Genomic DNA, 18,516 nt, shown 5'->3' with positions numbered 1-18,516 from the left:
ACCCCCACTTCACCTGCCTGTCACGCGACGTCACAAAAACCCCGATAGCTCCCCATCTGATATGACGTGTACACGCTGATTATGCATAATTTGGCCGAAAACCGAAAAATAGTTATTTTTGATTCGATGCCTTTTCGCCATTAGCCCCCGGCCATTGGTCACATGTTTTCGGGCTGCACCCACTTTACCTGCCAGTCACACGACGTCACAAAACCGCCAGAACTCACGCGTCAAAGTGACGCGTACGCATGAAAGATGCGTTAATATACCGAACAAAACTGAATTTTCTTCTGAATAGCCGCAGGCTGCCCCGTTCCGAAATGAATAAAAGACGGCGGCCGCCGCTCGCTCAGGCGCTGGCTGCTGGCATCTGCCGGAGAGCATGGGTTTATTTGCGTATAATAAAACTTCTTGCGTGGCCGTGTAACCTTTTCGAGCACTTTTGGCACGTTTAAGACCTCTCTCTGCCAACTCTTCATTGCTGAGGATCCGTTTTATCCTCATTCTTAAGCTTCCGTTGCATGCCGCCGCGATTTTCGACGAGCCACCACAAGCTCGTAAGGGGAAGCGGACCAATCGCAGACGCCGGCACCACCTTCTTCATCCGGTTATCAACTTTCAGTGCAGTGGCTCGGCCCTATCGAAGCCCTCTCCACTTGAGAGTGCTCTTCGCCTCTTGTCAGCCAATTAGACAAGACAAGCCGCTCGTGTAGGCACTGCTATTCGCGATTTTCCAAGCAAACAAAAGCAACCTCCTATGAACGAGGAGGGCGTTTGATTGGTCTGTTCAGAAAACCGTGCGGGTGACCACCCGGTGCTTGCGTCGGCGTTTATGCAAATTTGACGTCAGGAGACTTGAATAAAAAAATATTGGAATAGTTTTACGTTATAGGGCCCATAATTAATGGGATGCGCGTGAAGGCGATAAATGGACCGCAGGGTCTCCATACGTAGAGTACAGCTGGGTACTCTGGAAGGAACTGCAGCAGTAATGGACAGGTTGCGCGAAAGAACTGTCCCGAACAAAAATGACCTTGCAAGAAATGGTCCCCCGTGTAAAGCAGAAAATATGGGCTCAGCGGCCAGATGACAGCAGTGCTGCAATCACACGTCACCTGACAATAATTGAATTGTCGGTGGTGATGATGATGATGATGATGTCAACGGGCGCACAGCATGAGATGACAGCGCGGCGATGAAAGGATCATGACAGCTCGACGACAGTGGCATGAACAAGGCGAAATGTCGACGACTATATTGTTACGCTTCAGACTTTGGTCAAGTTCGGAATTCGACTAAACATTGCTAATACACGTCGCATTTTCAGCGCCTAGAAAGCATGGAAGAGGCATATTATATGAGACAAGGTGCGCAGGCCTTTCTTTGATATGAGAGAATTCAAGACATCTTCAGCGATGCCTTCAGGAGCTTTCCAACCTTCAATTTCCCTCGGCAAATGGGCTCTTGGTGAAAGCATATCCTCAGCCTTCTTTCTTTTTAAAAGCGAGTCACCGTAGTAGCTCTTGATGTTTTTCGCGAACCTTTGGCAAGTGGCCATGATGCCCTTGTTACTTTCACGCCCGAAAAGTTTGGTTGCGGTGTGTAAGAAAGCGACGTTGACAAGTTGCACCCTTGAGTTCCACCTTTTGTGACCGCGTACCTTTCGAAAAAACCTCAGCCAGTCATCCACAAGCTCTTCAGCGTTACCAGAAAAGGTACGTGGTTCTCTCGGATCAATCCAGCAGAATATTTGCCTTGGGCGCTTGCTCTCATCTTCCATACTTGTATCATGGCTGCCGCTACCTTCTTGCAGGTCGTTCACGTCTGTGCCTTCAGGTGGTCGCCTGACAACCAAGCACCGGTTTCGTCGGAGGGTAGGTAGAAGAGGACGGCCCAAAGCGATTACGAAAAACTTTTCTACGAGATGGACGAGGGGGCTTAGAGACGAGACTGCTGCTGGGTGGACATTCCCTACACCGCGCGCCTGCGGCCATGCTGAAAAAGATTGTGTGCGTGTGTGCGTGTGCGGCGTGCGTGCGTGCGTGCGTGCGTGCGTGCGTGCGTGCGTGTCCATACCGGTGCTACAGTTTAAGAAATGAGTGTTTGTTTACAAATGCTCTTGTACACAAGGTTATGTTACCATGTGACCAAAACACTATTTTCTGGGAGTTGGCGATGAAACTCTGCAGCCTGTTGGTGTTTGTTCTGCTACAGTAAGCGTTGGCAGATAACATTTTCCAACTGAATTTGTTATTTTCAACATGCTACTCACAGCAGCATTTGAAATTGATTTTCTTCGCGTAAGTTATGCAATGTTAGATTTTAAGGCTGGTCAAATTTACCCTCGAAATAATATGCTAACACCAGTGCAAGAAGATTCTGATGTGGCCAAGCAGGAGGTATTTTCCGTGCTCATGATATCCTCCTGCCACTTCAGACGACGCCACTTATTTTTGTTACTGCCATCCGCATGACCTTCGTGGTTTACTTCAGCCGCACTTTAATGCCATGTATAAGAAAAATTTACTCGTTGCTCGGTCCATTAGAGAATCTGTCGGTCTATTATAGGTCCATTATAGAATTATAGAAAAGCGTTGTTCAGGAGTTTTTTATCCTTGAACAACTTCAGTTGTAATAGCTCAGAAAAAGGACCATTTGTGGAGATTCTGTGTAAATTATATAAGACTTAACGCAGCCACAAAGAAGGACGTATACTTACTGCCACGCATCGAAGATTCTATTGATTGCCTTCATGCAAGCTCCAGCACCTCCTTCGTAGGATTACGATGGGGATATTATCACATACTCATTCATGGCCTTTACTGCCCCTGTTGGAGTCTTGAAGTCTAATGCCATGTCTTTCAGCTTATGCAACACGTCAGCTACTTCTCTTAAGGTTTAGGTACACAATACGCAGGCTGAAATAGGACATCTGAACGAGCTATCTTGATGAAGTAACCATTTATGGACAAATATTTCTGGAGCACAATCAGCTAATGTGTCGTACTGGACCGCTACAATACGCTGGACTACTTTTGAACTCATAAAACTGTAACTTAGGTAAGCGCCAAACTCTCGTGCTCCGTTATCTTTTCGAAAAAAATGGCGTACAATCTTACCCTGAAATATTGATATTGTGCGCAGTTTTGGCCAGCCGATGTCAGCGAAAGGCCTCCGAAGTGTTTTGAAACTGTGAACACCGAGGACCACCAAGGACCACCAAGTGAACACCAAGGCTCAAAGACCGTGGAAATCATGGGAGAAACGTCACCCTTCTCTTTCACTTCTCCCTCTTCCTGCGTTTTCCACTGGCAGTGACCCTTTGTAGCATTCCTCCTCTCCTAGACAAAGCCCTCCGTCTGAGTCACTCCTGCTTCCTGAATGTGAACGGCTTCAGACGGGCAACATGCATCACTTCAATCTTGCGTGAACAGCGGTCATCGGAAGTGAGATGTGCAATTTGTGTATTTCATCTCGCTTAGACGATCGAGGATAACAAACGGCCCGGCATAGTGGACAAGCAGCTTTTGGTGGAAACCACGTCTGGTATTGGAGTCCACAGCCACACGAGGTCACCGGAAACACAGCTAACATGCTGGTGTTGACTGTCGTGACGTGTTTTAGTGTGGCCTTGCGCGGCCAATGTACTTAAGTGAGCCAGTCAACGAGCCTCTTCTGAACGACACAAAGTCTCCACTTTATACACATCGCCGAGAATGTTAAATGATAGGGCACAGCATATGCCGAGGTGGGCACGCAAAAAGAAAGAATAAAGGGCTTAAACAGGTCGTTTCGTGTTTCCCTCAGTTGAAAGCGTACGTCGCGAACGGTAATACTTCCTCCGCGTTCTTATGGTCCGAAGCGACGTACATTGATAACATGTTGATCAATGTTCAGTTTGTGCGCTTGGTGAGGCCAATCGTTTGTGAATGATAAGCCGCTGAGTGTTGGAACGTGGAGGCACACGAATGCATTAATTATTCCACAATATAGGCAATAAATTGCAGACCGCGTTCCCTTATTTTCACGCGAGGCGGCCAGTGTCGGAGTATGATTGAATGCAGCAAAGACTGGAAAACCTGGGTTGCAGTGGCGGACGATAGAGCTGCCGTCTCACAATACTGCGTCAGGTAGTCAGCAGACACAATTATACATCGGTTGCCTCTTGACTAACGCGGAAGCGGTCCGATCGGGACTTTTTCAAAAGGCGAACTGGGTGCTTTACTGGTTGCAGGAGACCAACTGGAGCTGGGGTAGGTCGCTTGTGGTTCTGGCACTGTGTACAACCGGCAACACAGGCGTCAATTGTTTTGCGCACTTGGAGTGAGTAGAATCGTTCTTTTGTGCAACTTAATGTTCACACGGTCCTTGGGTGACCAGAGGTCGGGTCATCGTGCGTAACGCGCAGATCAGGTGTGTAAGGAGACTCCGGAACCACCAATAGAAAGCGGGCGCCCGTCATTGATAAGTTCCTCTTGCAACGAAGACCATCTCGGACACAAAGTCAGCCTGAGGTTATAGGCCTTTCTGTGGCACAAGAAAGAGTGTTGAAACTTGGGTCTTTGCACTGCTCTGCAGCGAATGCCAAGGCGTCGGGAAAGTCAGGCGACAGGGAAGCAACAAGATGGTCAAATTTGTAGGCTTCACAATCCATCGTACGTAGTGGCATCCTAGAAAGGCAATCTGCCTCAGCGTGTCGATGGCCACACTTGTACAAAAATACTGAACGCATATTCCTGTAGACGAAGGGCCCATCGCGCGAGGCCACCGGATGGGTCACGAAGATTGATTTACCAGCCAGCACAGAGAATGGCGATCTGTGACGATGGTGAACGGGCGAACACAGACAAAGCAACAAAACCACTGCACGGCAAATGCTACCGCTAGGCTTTCTTGTTCGGTCAAAGTGTAGTTCCGTTCAGGCCAGCTTAAAGAACGGCTTGCGTATGCGACGACATGTTCGTTGTTCCTAGAGCGCTGAAGGAGAACGGCACCGATGCCAACGCCACTTGCGTCTGCGTGAATCTCCGTTGGTAATGAAGGATCGAAGTACCGGAGTATTGCCTGTCAGTTAACAAAACCTTCAGCTGGGGAAAAGCGGCTTCACACTGAGGGGTCCACTGAAACGGAGTGTCCTTACGCAGAAGATTCGTCATAGGGTGAGCGGCACCCGCGAAACCGGGTATGAACCACCGGAAATATCAGCAGGGCCCTACGAAGCTACGAAGCTGTTTGACAGATTTAGGCTGCTCAAATGATTCAACGGCTACCGTCTTCTGTGGGTCGGGTCTAATGCCATCTTTATCGACGAGATGCCCTGACACCGCAGTTTGGCGCTCGCCAAAAGGGTGTTAAATTCTATTAAATTCTTCTGTTAAATTCAGCTCAAGGCCAACCTTTTGATGCAGTCGAGTACAATAGCGAGATGAGTGTTGTTGCTCCTCTTCTTCTTGTTGCTCTTGTTGTTGTTGTTGTTGTTGTTGCTCCTCTTCTTGTTGCTTCTCTTCTTCTTCTTGTTGTTGCTCTTCTTATTTTTGTTGCTCTTCTTGTTGCTGTGCTTCTTCTTTTTGTTCTTGTCGTTGTTGTTCTTGTCGTTGTTGCTCTTCTTCTTCTTGTTCTCGTAGTTGTCGTCGTCCTCTTTGTTCTTGTCCTCGTTGTCGTCGTCGTCGTCGTTGTTCTTGTCATCGTTGTCGTCATCGTCGTCGCTGTCGTTGTTGTTGTTGTTGCTTCAAAACTTGGTACGCGGAACTCCTAGGAGCCATGTCGTCTTTCTGTGCGCCCGCTTCCCGCGTTTTCCCTGGCAGTGACCCTTTGTAACAGTACATTACGGGCTGTTAATTTATTAGTGATTCTCGCTTTTCCTTTAGTGATTAGTAAGTCTTCCTTTTGTGTGTGCTATAAAGCACTATTAGAGACAACTGTGCTCGCATAAGCTCTCATTTATAGGCCATGTTGTTCTCTCGCGGAGACGCGAATGCCTTCACTGACACACTTGCTATAGCTGAGCGATGCGGTTGTTTACGCTGCTTCACTGAATGCGCCGTCACTTGTTTCCCGTTGGACGGAGAGGTACACAGTGCATATCTATAATTAAGAAATGTATCAATATAACAACATGTACAAACCCCACCCAAGTATGTGTAGCGAATGTGACAGGCAGCCTACGGGAAAAGTCACGTCAACGGTGGCAAAGCGATGTCGCCGCTTGCCGCTTATTCTGTATGCAGCGTGTGAAGTAAAGATTAGTTGATAGAAAATCGCTGAGGCCAGAACTGAACTATCAAAGCAGTTTCCTTCGTCCTAACTGCTTTCTTTTCAGTTCAGGTCCGCCAGTCACGAGTGCACGAACTCGAAGGCACCAGGCCTAACATTCGCTGAACAGGATCAACACTGTCTCAAACTTGTGAAGCTTGTGAAGGTTGAAGCTTGAGCATTTCAGCTTTGTAGGCATGTTTTGACCCACCTTCAGTGCGCTTGATTATACAGGATGTCCCTCGCAACTTTAGCCGAACTTTAAGCAGTACAAATGCGACGTAGCTGGACAGAACAAAGGTAATGTTGTTTGCCGCCGCTTGGAGATACTCAGATAAATTCTTTTTTGCATTCCGGCTAATTACATAAACACTGCTAGTTAGTCAGTTTCTCAAATATTATACTTAGACGAAAAGTGTCAATAAAATGATTGCAGCGCAACATGAAAAACTCCCGATACAGCTTCCTGTTGCTAAATACGTATTACATAAAAGTGCTTTTCTGAGCATGAAAGAAGCCCGCAAGGTGCCTCGAGTGGCCAGTCGCGCAACAATTTTGCATTTATGCGCGGTCTTTTTCACTCTCGGAAGAACACTTTCATGGAGCGCGCATTGAGCAGCAGAAAGTTGCATCAGCAGTTTTTCCTGTTGCTCTACAATTTTCTCTTTTATACTTTTAATATATATTATTTGAGAGGTTGATTAATTAATTAGGGCAGTGTTCGCAAAACGTCGTTGTCTGCATGCATTTCCTGAACCATCATGGCACAATCCTTGACCTGAAGTCGAAGTCAGTAACGCTGTCTGAAGATCAAGGGATACCACTGGAGAACTCTCGTAGTCACCACGCCTTGAGTGTGCTCGAAGACCAAATAAGCATCCCACCTTGCTCCAACATTGTTGTTTCCGTCGGCACCCAAACACCCGCAGACTAGAAAAGCGTCATCGAGGGTGATCAACGCTTATACTGCTCGAAATTTGCGTCGCAAGCTAGATCGCTTGACTGCTTGGAGGAAAAGAGAAAGTGACGTTGACCAACTTCAGCCAGCATTTCAAGATCGCACGCATACAGAAAATTGTAGAAACCAGCAATGCGTTGGCCTTTCTGAATCTGCCGCATCTACCCCTGCGACCACAGTTCCCGAACCAGACTGCAACATCAATCCAAGTCTCCCCGTGAGTAAGCAGCAACAGCTCAGAAGTTTTTTTCCTGCGATACAAAGACTGCTTGTCCACGTAGTCGAGAATTTGACGAGCACCAGTTGCAAAGCATCCCATAATAACTGAGGAGTGCGCTCGATCATTCCACCAGAGCCCTTACCGACGAAATGCTGCGCGACAACATCATCCAGCCGTCGTAATGTCCGTGGGCATCTCCTGTAGTCTTGGTGAAGAAAAAGGACCGAACCCTGCGTTTCTGCGTCATTTATCGTAGACTGAGCAAGATCACGAAGAATGACGTATGGCCCCTCCCACGGACAGACGAGGCATTGGATCGGCTCTGCAATGCTGAATACTTCTCGCTCATGGGTCTCAAGACTGGCTACTGGCAAATAGAAGTCGATAAGGGGGATCGCGAAAAGACCGCCTTCCTCACGCCAGACAGCCTCCACGAGTTCCAGGTCATGCCATTCGGACTGGGCTCGGCGCCTGCAACGTTCCAGCGCGTCCTGGACACGATGTTAGTAGGATTAAAGTGGCAGACCTATCTTGTTTACTTGTATGGTGTCGTCGTCTTCGGCGGAAATTTCGACGATCCTCTTAGGCTGCTTGCGAGAGTTCTTGCGATTTCGATTGCGATTTCAAGAACTCAAACGACACATCCAGTCTCCATCGATGCTTGCCTACTTCGACGAGGACGCCGATACAGAAATCTGCACTGACGCCGGTAGCCTAGGCCTCGCTGTCGTCCTAGTCCAGTGAAAACACGGACTTGAACGGGTGATAGCTTACGCTATTGCCGGTCGCAGTCAAAAGCGGAAGGCAATTATTCCACAACCGAAAAGGAATGCCTCGCCATCATTTGGGCTACAGCAAAATTGCGTCTTTACCTATATGGCTAGCCCTTCATGTCGTCAGCTACCGTCACGCACTGTGCTGGCTAGCAAATTTAACGGACCGTTCAGACGTCTGGCACAGTGGAGCCTCAGAGTGCAAGAATGCATCACTGTAAACTACAAGTCCGCACGAAAACACTTTGATGCTGATTGCCTGTTCCACGCTTTCGTACACCCACCGCCCCAACATTTATTTATTTATTTATTTATTTATTTATTTATTTATTTATTTATTTATTTATTTATTTATTTATTTATTTATTCATTCATTCACACTGCAGCCCGTTAGGGCTATAGCAGGAGTGAGTGCACATGCGAGTAAAACTAATTATAATATGCAGAACAGGAACATAGAAATAGAAAAATATAAATGAGCTATACATCAGCAATAGCATTTAAAAATTGTGAAATGGGTAACAAACGATTTTCGGCAGGTAACAAAATCCACTGTTCAATCATGCGGGGGGAAAACTGTATTTGAAAGTGTTTTTGCGTGGATGGAGTAGTGTGATATTAGAGGCATGATAAGCTCTATTTGAAGTCTGGCAAGTGGGCGTTAAAAGGGACGGATCTGATAGGTGACAAAGAGAGTTCTTATAAGAATAGAAAATCATCAGAGATTCTATGTGTCGACGTCCAGAAAGAAACTGGAGGCTTATTTCACCAAGAGCAGCGGACGGTGAATAGTCTCGGTCGAAGCGACGGTAAACAAAACGAATAGGCTTCGTCTGGACTGTCTCAATACAATTAATTTCGCATTGTTTATATGGTTTCCATACGGAGGAAGCATATTCTAAAATTGCACGAATCAGTGTTTTGTATGCTACTAATTTAGTGTCCCGTGGTGCAGCAGACAAAGTCCGGCGGATGTAACTGAGTTTTACTAACGCTTTACTACAATGTAATCTATATGTTTGGACCAAGACAGGGTGGGTGTAAAAATGACGCCTAAATATTTATATTGAGAAACTCTTGTTAGTGGTACACTGTTGCAAATATAATCAAAACATACGGGCCTGTGTCTGTTAGTAAAAGACATTATAACAGTTTTATCAAAATTGACGCTCATTTTCCAGGTAGCACACCAGTTACAAAATGAAACAAAGGCATCCTTAAGGCGCTGATGATCAGCGAGTCAGTCAACTGGGTTTTACATAACTCAGTCACCTGCATAGAGGCGTATTTTAGAAGTAGAGGGCCAAGTACAGACCCCTGTGGGATCCCTGAGGTGACGTCCACTACAGACGAATCCGCAGAATCATAACATACGAATTAAGAGCGCAAAGAAAGGAAACTGGAAATCGAAGACTCCAACTGAGGGTTCTTTAGAATATGATGGAGCTTCAAAAGCAATTTAGAGTGTAGTACAGTGTCGAAAGCTTTGCTAAAGTCAATGAAGATGCTGTCAGTCTGATTACCTAAGTCGATGTAATGAGAAAGGTCATGAGTGATCTCCGTAAGTTGGGTTACAGCCTGAAACCGTGCTGAAAGCTGTTCAATAGGTTATTATTTGCAAGCAACATTATTATGTGCCTATAGATTGCGTTCTAGTATTTTACATGAGGTTGGAGTTAAAGAAATAGGCTTATAGTTAGATAAGAGCTGCCTGTCACCAGATTTCTTTAAATGTAGTACTTTAGCTCTTTTCCAGGAAGAAGGGACAACGCAACTATTAAGGGACGCCTGACATATAATGAACAGATATTTAGATGTCCATAGCGAGAATCGTACTAAAAAGGAATTCGGAATTCCATCAGGGCCGGCTGGTTTTTCAGTATCTAAGTTCAGTACGAGATTCAAAACACCTTCGAGGCTAATGTTGATATCATCAATTGCATAAGAATTGTTAGTTGTAAGTTTTGAAAGACTGGAATCATCCGAGGCGAACACTCACTGAAAATATGTATTAAACGCTTTTGAAATCTCTAATGGATCGTTAACAACACCGTTGTTGATTTTAAAACATAGGGATGAAGAAGAGCCAGGAGATATGAAGGACCAGAATTTACGGGGGTTATACTTGACCAGTTTCGGCAACCGAACATTATAGAAGAAATTTTTGGCGGAGGTGGGTTTTTTTCTGGAGTTCATTTTTTACCTGAGCGTACAAAATGCATGCCGAACATTAACCGTTTAGTGCGAAGTCTGCCAGCATGTCGCGACAAGTGTAGCGATTCTCGGTTCATCCAGGGAAGATTATTGTTCTTTTTCTTAGTTTTCAAAGGAACAAATCGATGTATACATCATTTTACAAATGCTTTCAAAACACGCCACGAGCACATCAACGTCACTAGATAGTCCAACTGCCGAAAATGCATCGAAATTATCGGATAGTTCATCTATGATGCGGACGTCATCAGCTCTGTAAAAGTCTCGACAGCGTAAAACTTTGGTTATCGATCGGCCGGTTTACAGATAGAAAAACAGCGTTTTGATCCGAGATACCATCAATTATTTCGTCCTTGTAACCTTCTTTGGCTAAATCAGGGCTGAGAAAAATCAAATCCAGTACTTCGTCACCACTGGTGAAACTGTGAACGACCTTCTTTAAGCCAAGAGATTACGGGAACTCAAAAAATTTCCTGTTTAGTGCATTACCATGATTGAAAATTGAGAGAGACGACCAGTCAAGTCCGGGAGCATTGAAATCACCCTGTAAGACGAAATTTCAAGAAGCTAAATTCTCTCAAGAGCAACCACCTCGGTGGTCCGAATAAATGTTTTCTCTCTCCCTCTCTCTCTCTCTTGTAGTAAAAGTTGCTCCAGGTTGTCAAGAGTTTCCCATGAACTATTAGGGGGCCGATAGAAAGTGCATATGTTTAATTGTTTACCGTAGTAAAGTCTACAGTAGACTGATTCTATGTCTAATGGAGAGAAGAGGACTTTGAATTTGAAATTTGAGCGAAAAAGCAATGCAACACCACCTCCTCTTTGATTATGACGATCATTTCGCACGGCGACGTAACCTGGCGCTGTAAACTCCGAGTCATGAATACCCGCATGTAACCAAGCTTTGGTGATGCCAATAATGTCAGGTGAATAGGACAGAATAAGGGCAAGAAAAAGAGGAAATTTATCAGCTATGCTTCTAGCGTTTATGTTCATAATAGTAAGAGGGTCAGTAAGAGGGTTGTAGAAGAGGGTCAGCCTGTTGTTGACTGTGATGTGGAACCTACTGTCTCAGAAAAGTTGCGACGACCAGATAGTTTTACAAGAGAGTTGGTGGAAACGCACCAGTTATACCAAATGTTGTCAATGAAAATGCGGTCAAATCTAATCTTAACAGAAGACCCATTGTTGCGATGCTGACTGGTAGCCTCCCAAAGTTTCTTCCCAATACCACGAACTCTGGGAGAAAAGTCCTCAGAAAGCCTAAGTCCGGAATCTGCAAGCTTAAAACCATTCTTCAGCAAAGCAAGCTTGTCATTAAAATCAAGCATTTTCTAAATTGCCGGAGGCACCCGGACGCCCAGTTCTGGATCTACTTTTCAACTACCTGTCAGAAATCGATGTAATTGGAAAGCTTTAAAGTTTCACCATTTGATATAGAAAAGCTTATGTTTGCGCGCCATGTCCCCTGTAAATATTAGTACCATGTTCACTTGTGCATTTCCTATTTAGTTATTTTTTTCACTCTCCTCTAGAATCATTTATTCTCATTCCCCATGCCTATGCAGAGTAGCATGTCAGTGGTTGTATATCGCTGGCACAAATATCTGCTTCTCTAATAAACAATCTCTCTCTCTCTCTCTCTCTCTCTCTCACTCTCCTTCTCTGCAACCTCAAAAGCCAGCGAGCTAATCGGCCTGAGGGTTCCTTCAACGTGGACAGCCAACAAAGCGCATAGTGGTAATTAACTACGTTGAAAGTACAGTCATAGAGGCAAGGTCTAAAGTTACCAAATGCCCGGATAATGGCCAATCATTCCTTTTCTGTAACCGAATAATTGATCTCTGCTTTGCTCAGGGTGCGGTTTGCCTATGCAGCAACGTACTCGTCGAAGCCAGATTCGAGTTGCGCGAGCATAGAGCCGAGACCAACACTGCTGGCCTGGGTGTGTTCTTCGATGGGCGCTGTAAGGTCGAAGGGACGCAGTGGTCGCTGAGTCGTGCTCATTCCACCGTCATCATTCCAACTTGTCGATTTGACTGTCATCACGCCATCATCGCCCCGCTGTCTACGCCGACCCACAGGCTCAAGCGGTCTGGTAGCGTTGGCCACTACGTATGTGCTTTTGGCCATGGTGTTCTTGTGGTCGTTCCATCGTTGTCATTTTAGTTTCGTCATCAGCCTCTCATCATGTCATCGTCTCTTCTCCATCGTCTTCTTACAGTCGTCATGCATCTGTTATCAGACTGCCGTCGTGTCGCCGTCAAGGGAGCTCTATCGTTGTCAATGAAGCTTTGGTTTCCGACTTTCACTATGCCATTGTATTTAACCCAATCATCAGTATACAGCCCTCGTGGTACAGTCTTCGTGATAGTCTTCGAAACGCCATCGTCGCCATGCACTCGTCGTCATCTTATTGTCCTCATGCCAATGACATTTCACAATGGTCATTGTGTCGTCCTCATACAGTCTTTGTCATGGATCCGTTGTGCAAGGCAGGCAGGTGAAATAGGCAGGCAGGTACAGGCAGGTGAAATAGGTGCAACCCCAAGACTTTTGACTAATAGCCCTAGTCTAATGGCGAAAAGGCGTCGAATCAGAAATAACTATTTTTCTTTTGTTCGGTCCAATCATGCATAATCAGTGTGTAACGTCATATCAGATGGAGAGCTATCGCGGTTTTTGTGACGTCGTGTTACAGACAGGCGACGTAAGCGTAATCCAAAAAAAAGTTTTTGACCAATCGCGGAGGACTGGTTGCAGCAATGGAATAGAAAATTTTGGAATAGCTTTACGTTATAGCGCCCCAGGGCGCTGCGGCGAGAAGTAGTGGCCTAGCGATGGCAAACGGGGTGGCCGTCGAGGTCCCCACTGAATGTCGGGTGTGTAGTCGGCGATGTCACGAAGTCGTTCCCCTTGCTGACGACGCGAAGCGTTGCCGGCGACCCCTCGTAGTCCCATTTCGCGGCGTGGACAACCAGGGTAGGCGTGCCTCGCTTCTCCATAGTGATGGCAGAACTGCGGTGGTATAGAGCACGTCATACGCCTGTCCTCCGTGGGAAGTTGCACTTGCGACGCAATAGCAGCGTTGCGAGCGCCTGACGCAGCTGCCTATGGAGAAAGTGAGGGCGAGCGGCAGCGGCATTGCTCCCAGCTGAGGCTCCGGCAGCAGGCTGCAGTTCTGGTACTCCAGGAAACTGCTCAATATTTCGGCGCGCGATTTCAGAAATCGATAGAACCAGGCCTGTGACCTTAGGAACATCTTTTGCAGTTCTTCACGTACGACAGCCTTGATCGTGACTTGTAGCCTGACGCAGCCAAGTTATTGGACCTCGTGCTTCAGTGTAATAACCTAGCGATCATATTGCCTAGCGCGCATTACCAGCTTCTTTTCCATGGCCATGGCTTCCGTTGAAAATTAAGTGATGGTCTTTGCTAGATTGCGAATTAGTCCGGTGAAGAAGTCTTGGTCTACAGCCCTTGTCTCGAAACTAGATTTCTCTTCTTCTTGCTTACCGCGGTCAGAATGACGAAACTGGCTGGTCACCTCTTCAGCGAAGATATAGCATATTTTTCATTGCGTAGCTGCATTCGAGGTCATAGCAGGACTTCAGCTCTCTATCTCCGTATGACACTCGTACAACTCTGTAGGAAGCTGCGGCGAGACAGCTCCAATGCGGTTAAGCTCGACTCTCGATTCTTTAGCCAAGTCCGAGCAGTATGTTACAAAGACATACATGGTGTACATGGTTATACATGGTGCAACTTGTAGCAGTTCCACTTCGTAATTGGTTCGACCTTTTCGTAAGTGTCCAACCAGGTTTCCGGATTCAAAGTCGGTAACCAGCGGATATATAGTCAGTTACTCCCAAGGTGGGTTACAACACTGCAGGATAGGCGACGCTAGAGTTGTCATTGTGGTCATTGACTTAGCCCTGACTTTCCCTATCTTCTTAGGTAGGAATCGTAACTGCGGCAACAATGCTTGCAACCTGTAGCTTGCTCGTTCACGGCCTGAACTTTCTAAGGCTCCACGGCTTGCAAGGGGTCAGCAGTACACAAGGAAGTACCTTCACCAGAAGTATTGTAGTGGGGCTAAAAACCACACTGCCCACTACGGCGAGTCAGAAACAATCTATTGGCCGCACTTGGGCCCCGCAAAACAAGTACCCCGATGGTTGAGCTTACTGGCTGCAATCGTCGAAATGTGATCTGCGGGTCGAGCAAGTTGGCTATTCATACATGTTTGGTCGAATTACTGGTGCTCGCATGACTTCCATAATGCACAACACTATTGGCATGGCACATGCAATGTGATTACACAAGGTACATCGACAACGTACAGTCTTGGTCAAAAAACTCGAACCCGCTGTGAACGGCCGGGGAGCGCATGCGCTCCGCTATCGCAGCGCTTGCGCCGAGAATAACGAGGGCGAGGGAAGCATGTCCCTTCCTCTCAGACATCCTTTCATAACTAAGTGCCGCGTTCGTTCTGCCACCTGCGAGGTCTTCTTGTGGCCGCCATGGTACGGCGCTTGGTGCGAGTGAATGCGCTCGCCTGGGCAAGACTTCCCGGCTTTCATGCAGCGCATTATACTATAAAAATTGCCCTGATCATGGAAATTACCTATTTTAATTTTATCCTACACATTCAAAGGCGAGAGCCTTCGCATTATGCTTTTAGATAAACATTTTGAATGTGTTTGGGAGTGCTATGAAAACAAAAGATAACATATCAACTGACACCTCTCAGAGCTGTCTAGCGTTGTTTCAGGTTTTATTGTAATATGCGGGAAATTCAATCAACGTTCGTTTAGAAAAGACCAGAAGCAGTAATTTCGACTACAAAGGCTCTCTTCGAAAAGAGCCTGTGACCACCGTCACTATATTTCAAATACGTTGACCACACTTCTCCACTAAGGAACAGCCACACGAGTGCGTTTGGAGTTGAAGTTCGTTAATTAAACCCACAATGAAATTATGAAACCTTTTCGGGACTAGAAGACGTTTGCCTTGCCTGAGTAGCTGATTGAGTTAGACCTGTTCCCTCGGCATTTTGGTAAGTGCCCACTACCTCGCTTTTCTTTATATCTTCGTGCACAATCCCTCATTGTCGTTAGGGTCCACTTTCATGCACACATGAGGCCAGTGTAAGTTCATCCCGTTTGCACTGGGAATCACGCGTTTGAATCGCGTAAAGTAAACAAAGGCCACTAGATTATAGGATTCTCGCATAGTGACGGCGTCACACCGGTGGTGCTGTCGCTGTCGCGGGTTCACTGGAAGAAGCACTGTGGATATAGTTTACTGAGGTATCGTTCGTCGCTGCGAGAAAGGGCTTCACAGGCAGTTTAAAAAAATTGGTTATACGTAGCGTCATTTGAACCACAGACCTTGGCTAGCTTACAATCAAACATATGGGCAAGCTGTAATTGTTCGAGGCAACCACACACCAAGCCACATTCCATGCCTTGAAAGCATGCTCCCTCTGTGATTTCGTCGAGGGATGCAGGTGCCACCCTGAAGCTTATGCTTTCCTGATTAATTTGCTACTTTTGACTTTCATGATTACAAATACGAGATGCCATTGTGGAACATTACTATATTATTAACTGGTGAAGTCAGATCTTAGCTACGATCCTCGCAAAGTGCCCGCATTCGAGCAAGCGCAGGACTATTCATAGCGTTGTTCCTTTAATTTGGGCCCGAAAAATATTAACTGATGATTACGATACTCCGAATTGCGAAATTTGAGCGTATCGCCTTTGACAGAGGTCACCAGAGACCCCCGCCCACTCATCTAGCATACGCTGCAAACGGCATGCTAGCCGTTTGGGTGGCTTCCGCTTCGCCGCCATCGCGTTCGCGCCACGTTCGCCGCACTAGTTTTTCACGAGCGCTGTTATAAGAGACATGCTTCCCTCGCCCTCTTTATCCTCGACACAAGCGAGCAGCGGCGCGCACTGACGTTGGAAGCGTCACTGGCGCCATGATAGCGGAGCCCAGCTGCTCCCCGGCCGTTCACAGCGGGTTCAAGTTTTTTGACCCAGACTCTACATAACAGGCATAATGGACGACAATAATCGATCATGCTCTGATACATGCAGGCGTTTCTTGTGGCGAATGATTACTTGAACAGTTTTTAGAACGTGAAGGAGCAGTCACCACAACAACAATGTACGCACAAACAATGCAGGTGCCTCAATGCACAGCCACTGTGTGGTGCCGCGGCAGCGTCAACAACGTTCAACAATCTATTCAGCAGCCTGCTGCTTGCTACCTTTTACCCGTTCACTTCTTCTGGTATTTCAATGTTGTCGCGCAAGACACGAACTTAAATGCTAAGTGAAGGCAGGCGCGCGCGTTGCGCGCGACAGCATCGTTCTCCAAATGGGTTCCAAGCAATAACGCTACTGAATGGCTGAACTCGTGGCCACCAAAACGCCACAAGACCGTGCGTTGCTGCTGGCTTCTGCCGCAAGCAAGCAGCCGCGTTAAGTTGCTTGCCAGGGCCTTGCGCGTCCGCTCGTGGTTAGTAAAACGGCAAAAAAAAAACAATAGTAATGACAGCGAAAAGTGAAGCACGACACGTACCATTGAAATCAAATGCGTAGGTAATGCGGTTGGAAAAAAAGGCTCGGTTGCTGCCGACCAGTCCGTATCCGTCTATTCTGTCCGTGTTCAAGCTGAATGCTTCGTCTGACTCAGAGGCGGTACAGCCTATGAAGACTCCCACATTTCGACCCCGCAGTGTCTTGGGATCATAGCCTGCGTCCACGATGGCCTCGTACGAGGTCTCCAACAGGAGTCTAACTTGAGGGTCCATCAGGTGCGCCTGTTTCGGGTTGACACCGAACAGCTGGGCGTCGAACCGGGTCAGGTCTCGGATGGTTCCCATTCTTGGCGGCAATCCCAGAAATCCTTGAAATATAAACAGAATGGGAAGATTAGGTGGGAATACTGCTGCTAATGTGTGTAAGGTATTGTTATCCCACTGTTAGCTGCTACCATATCCATTTATTCAGAGTAAATGATGCACAGGCCATATTTCGACAACGCTGGAGTTGTCAGGTATTTCTTTTTGTGAGTGATTTCACGTTATAACAATGTATTTGTGCAGCTTTACGTCAGAAAAAATTTGGGATAACTGTGATTCCTCGCTCCACCACCAAAAGGTGCATCGTGATGTTTACCAACAACCAACCTTCGACTCGCTGGCCGGAATTTCAAGTTTTGACGCAAGCAGCAACACAAGTCACCGCCTTTGCCTATTATGCTATTATGTAAAAATAATCAGCCACAGAGCAAAAACAAAGAAGCTGCAGATGATCACAGAGCTGGTCGGCGTCTGTTTGAGCACGCAGTTTTCACTGTCTATAGAAGCTAACCTGCAAATTGGTTTGCAAAGTATTTTTTGGAGAATGCGTTCCAGGCACGAGCTCTGTGCGCAATAGTGGCTGTGCCTTCTAAGGAAATGAACCTGAATCCATGCAATAGATATAGCCTCTGTTTTTGTGGCTGTACTTACGTTGGGCACTCAGAGTGCTGTGTTGACAGGTGTGAAAGTGAGCATCAAAACATGTTTCTAAAAAGTGCAGACAGAGTCTAAGTGGTCCACTGCCAAGTTTCCGGGTGCCGAATACGCAGCTCTTCCCACCGCACTCCACAAAAGTGTTTACCTGATTCAGTTGCATCGAGCGCATTGGCAGACAAATACAAGAGATGTCGTAAGGTACTGCTAAACTTAGGGGAATGAAGTTTCTAAAGCTCATCGTTGCTTAATTTTTCAATGTTTTGCCATACCAAAACCTTTAAAAAATACATTACATTGTTCAATTTGTCCCTTGCACACTTTCGCGAAAACCAAGTAGCAAGGACAGTTTTGTTGCACCTCCCTTTTGCGTAGCTTTAGTAAACATATTTTTTCTGAGTGCCTTGCAAAATACTCATTAAGCAGTAAAAGCATTCTAAATCAAACTGTGGAGTTTACCTTCCACATATTTCCAACTGAAATATGTTGTAAAAATTCTAGTCCGCCACAAAGTGGCTTGGTGCAGCTGTTCCCAGCTGCGTGACAACTTTTTCCTTCTATAATTTAT

The 18,516-nt window shown here is 46.4% G+C and overlaps 1 protein-coding gene across 1 annotated transcript in view; it reads right to left on the bottom strand.

Annotated features, from left to right (window-relative positions):
• LOC135916603 (fatty acid synthase-like) overlaps positions 1–12,424 on the bottom strand; it is a 170,527-nt gene extending 158,103 nt beyond the window's left edge. Inside the window, exons 1-4 of the mRNA XM_065450033.2 lie at positions 12,303–12,424; positions 5,397–5,726; positions 4,795–4,817; positions 3,120–3,236 (exon numbers count right to left, since the gene is read on the bottom strand). Coding sequence (XP_065306105.2) covers positions 3,120–3,236; positions 4,795–4,817; positions 5,397–5,726; positions 12,303–12,424 — 592 coding nt within the window. The remainder of the gene's footprint in view (positions 1–3,119; positions 3,237–4,794; positions 4,818–5,396; positions 5,727–12,302) is intronic.
• Positions 12,425–18,516: the final 6,092 nt, after the last annotated feature.

The sequence above is a fragment of the Dermacentor albipictus genome, chromosome 2 (assembly GCF_038994185.2).
Source record: "Dermacentor albipictus isolate Rhodes 1998 colony chromosome 2, USDA_Dalb.pri_finalv2, whole genome shotgun sequence".
NCBI lineage: Eukaryota > Metazoa > Arthropoda > Arachnida > Ixodida > Ixodidae > Dermacentor > Dermacentor albipictus.
The sequence above is the reverse complement of the archived record's forward strand: the minus strand, read 5'-3'. Positions and strand labels throughout refer to the sequence as shown.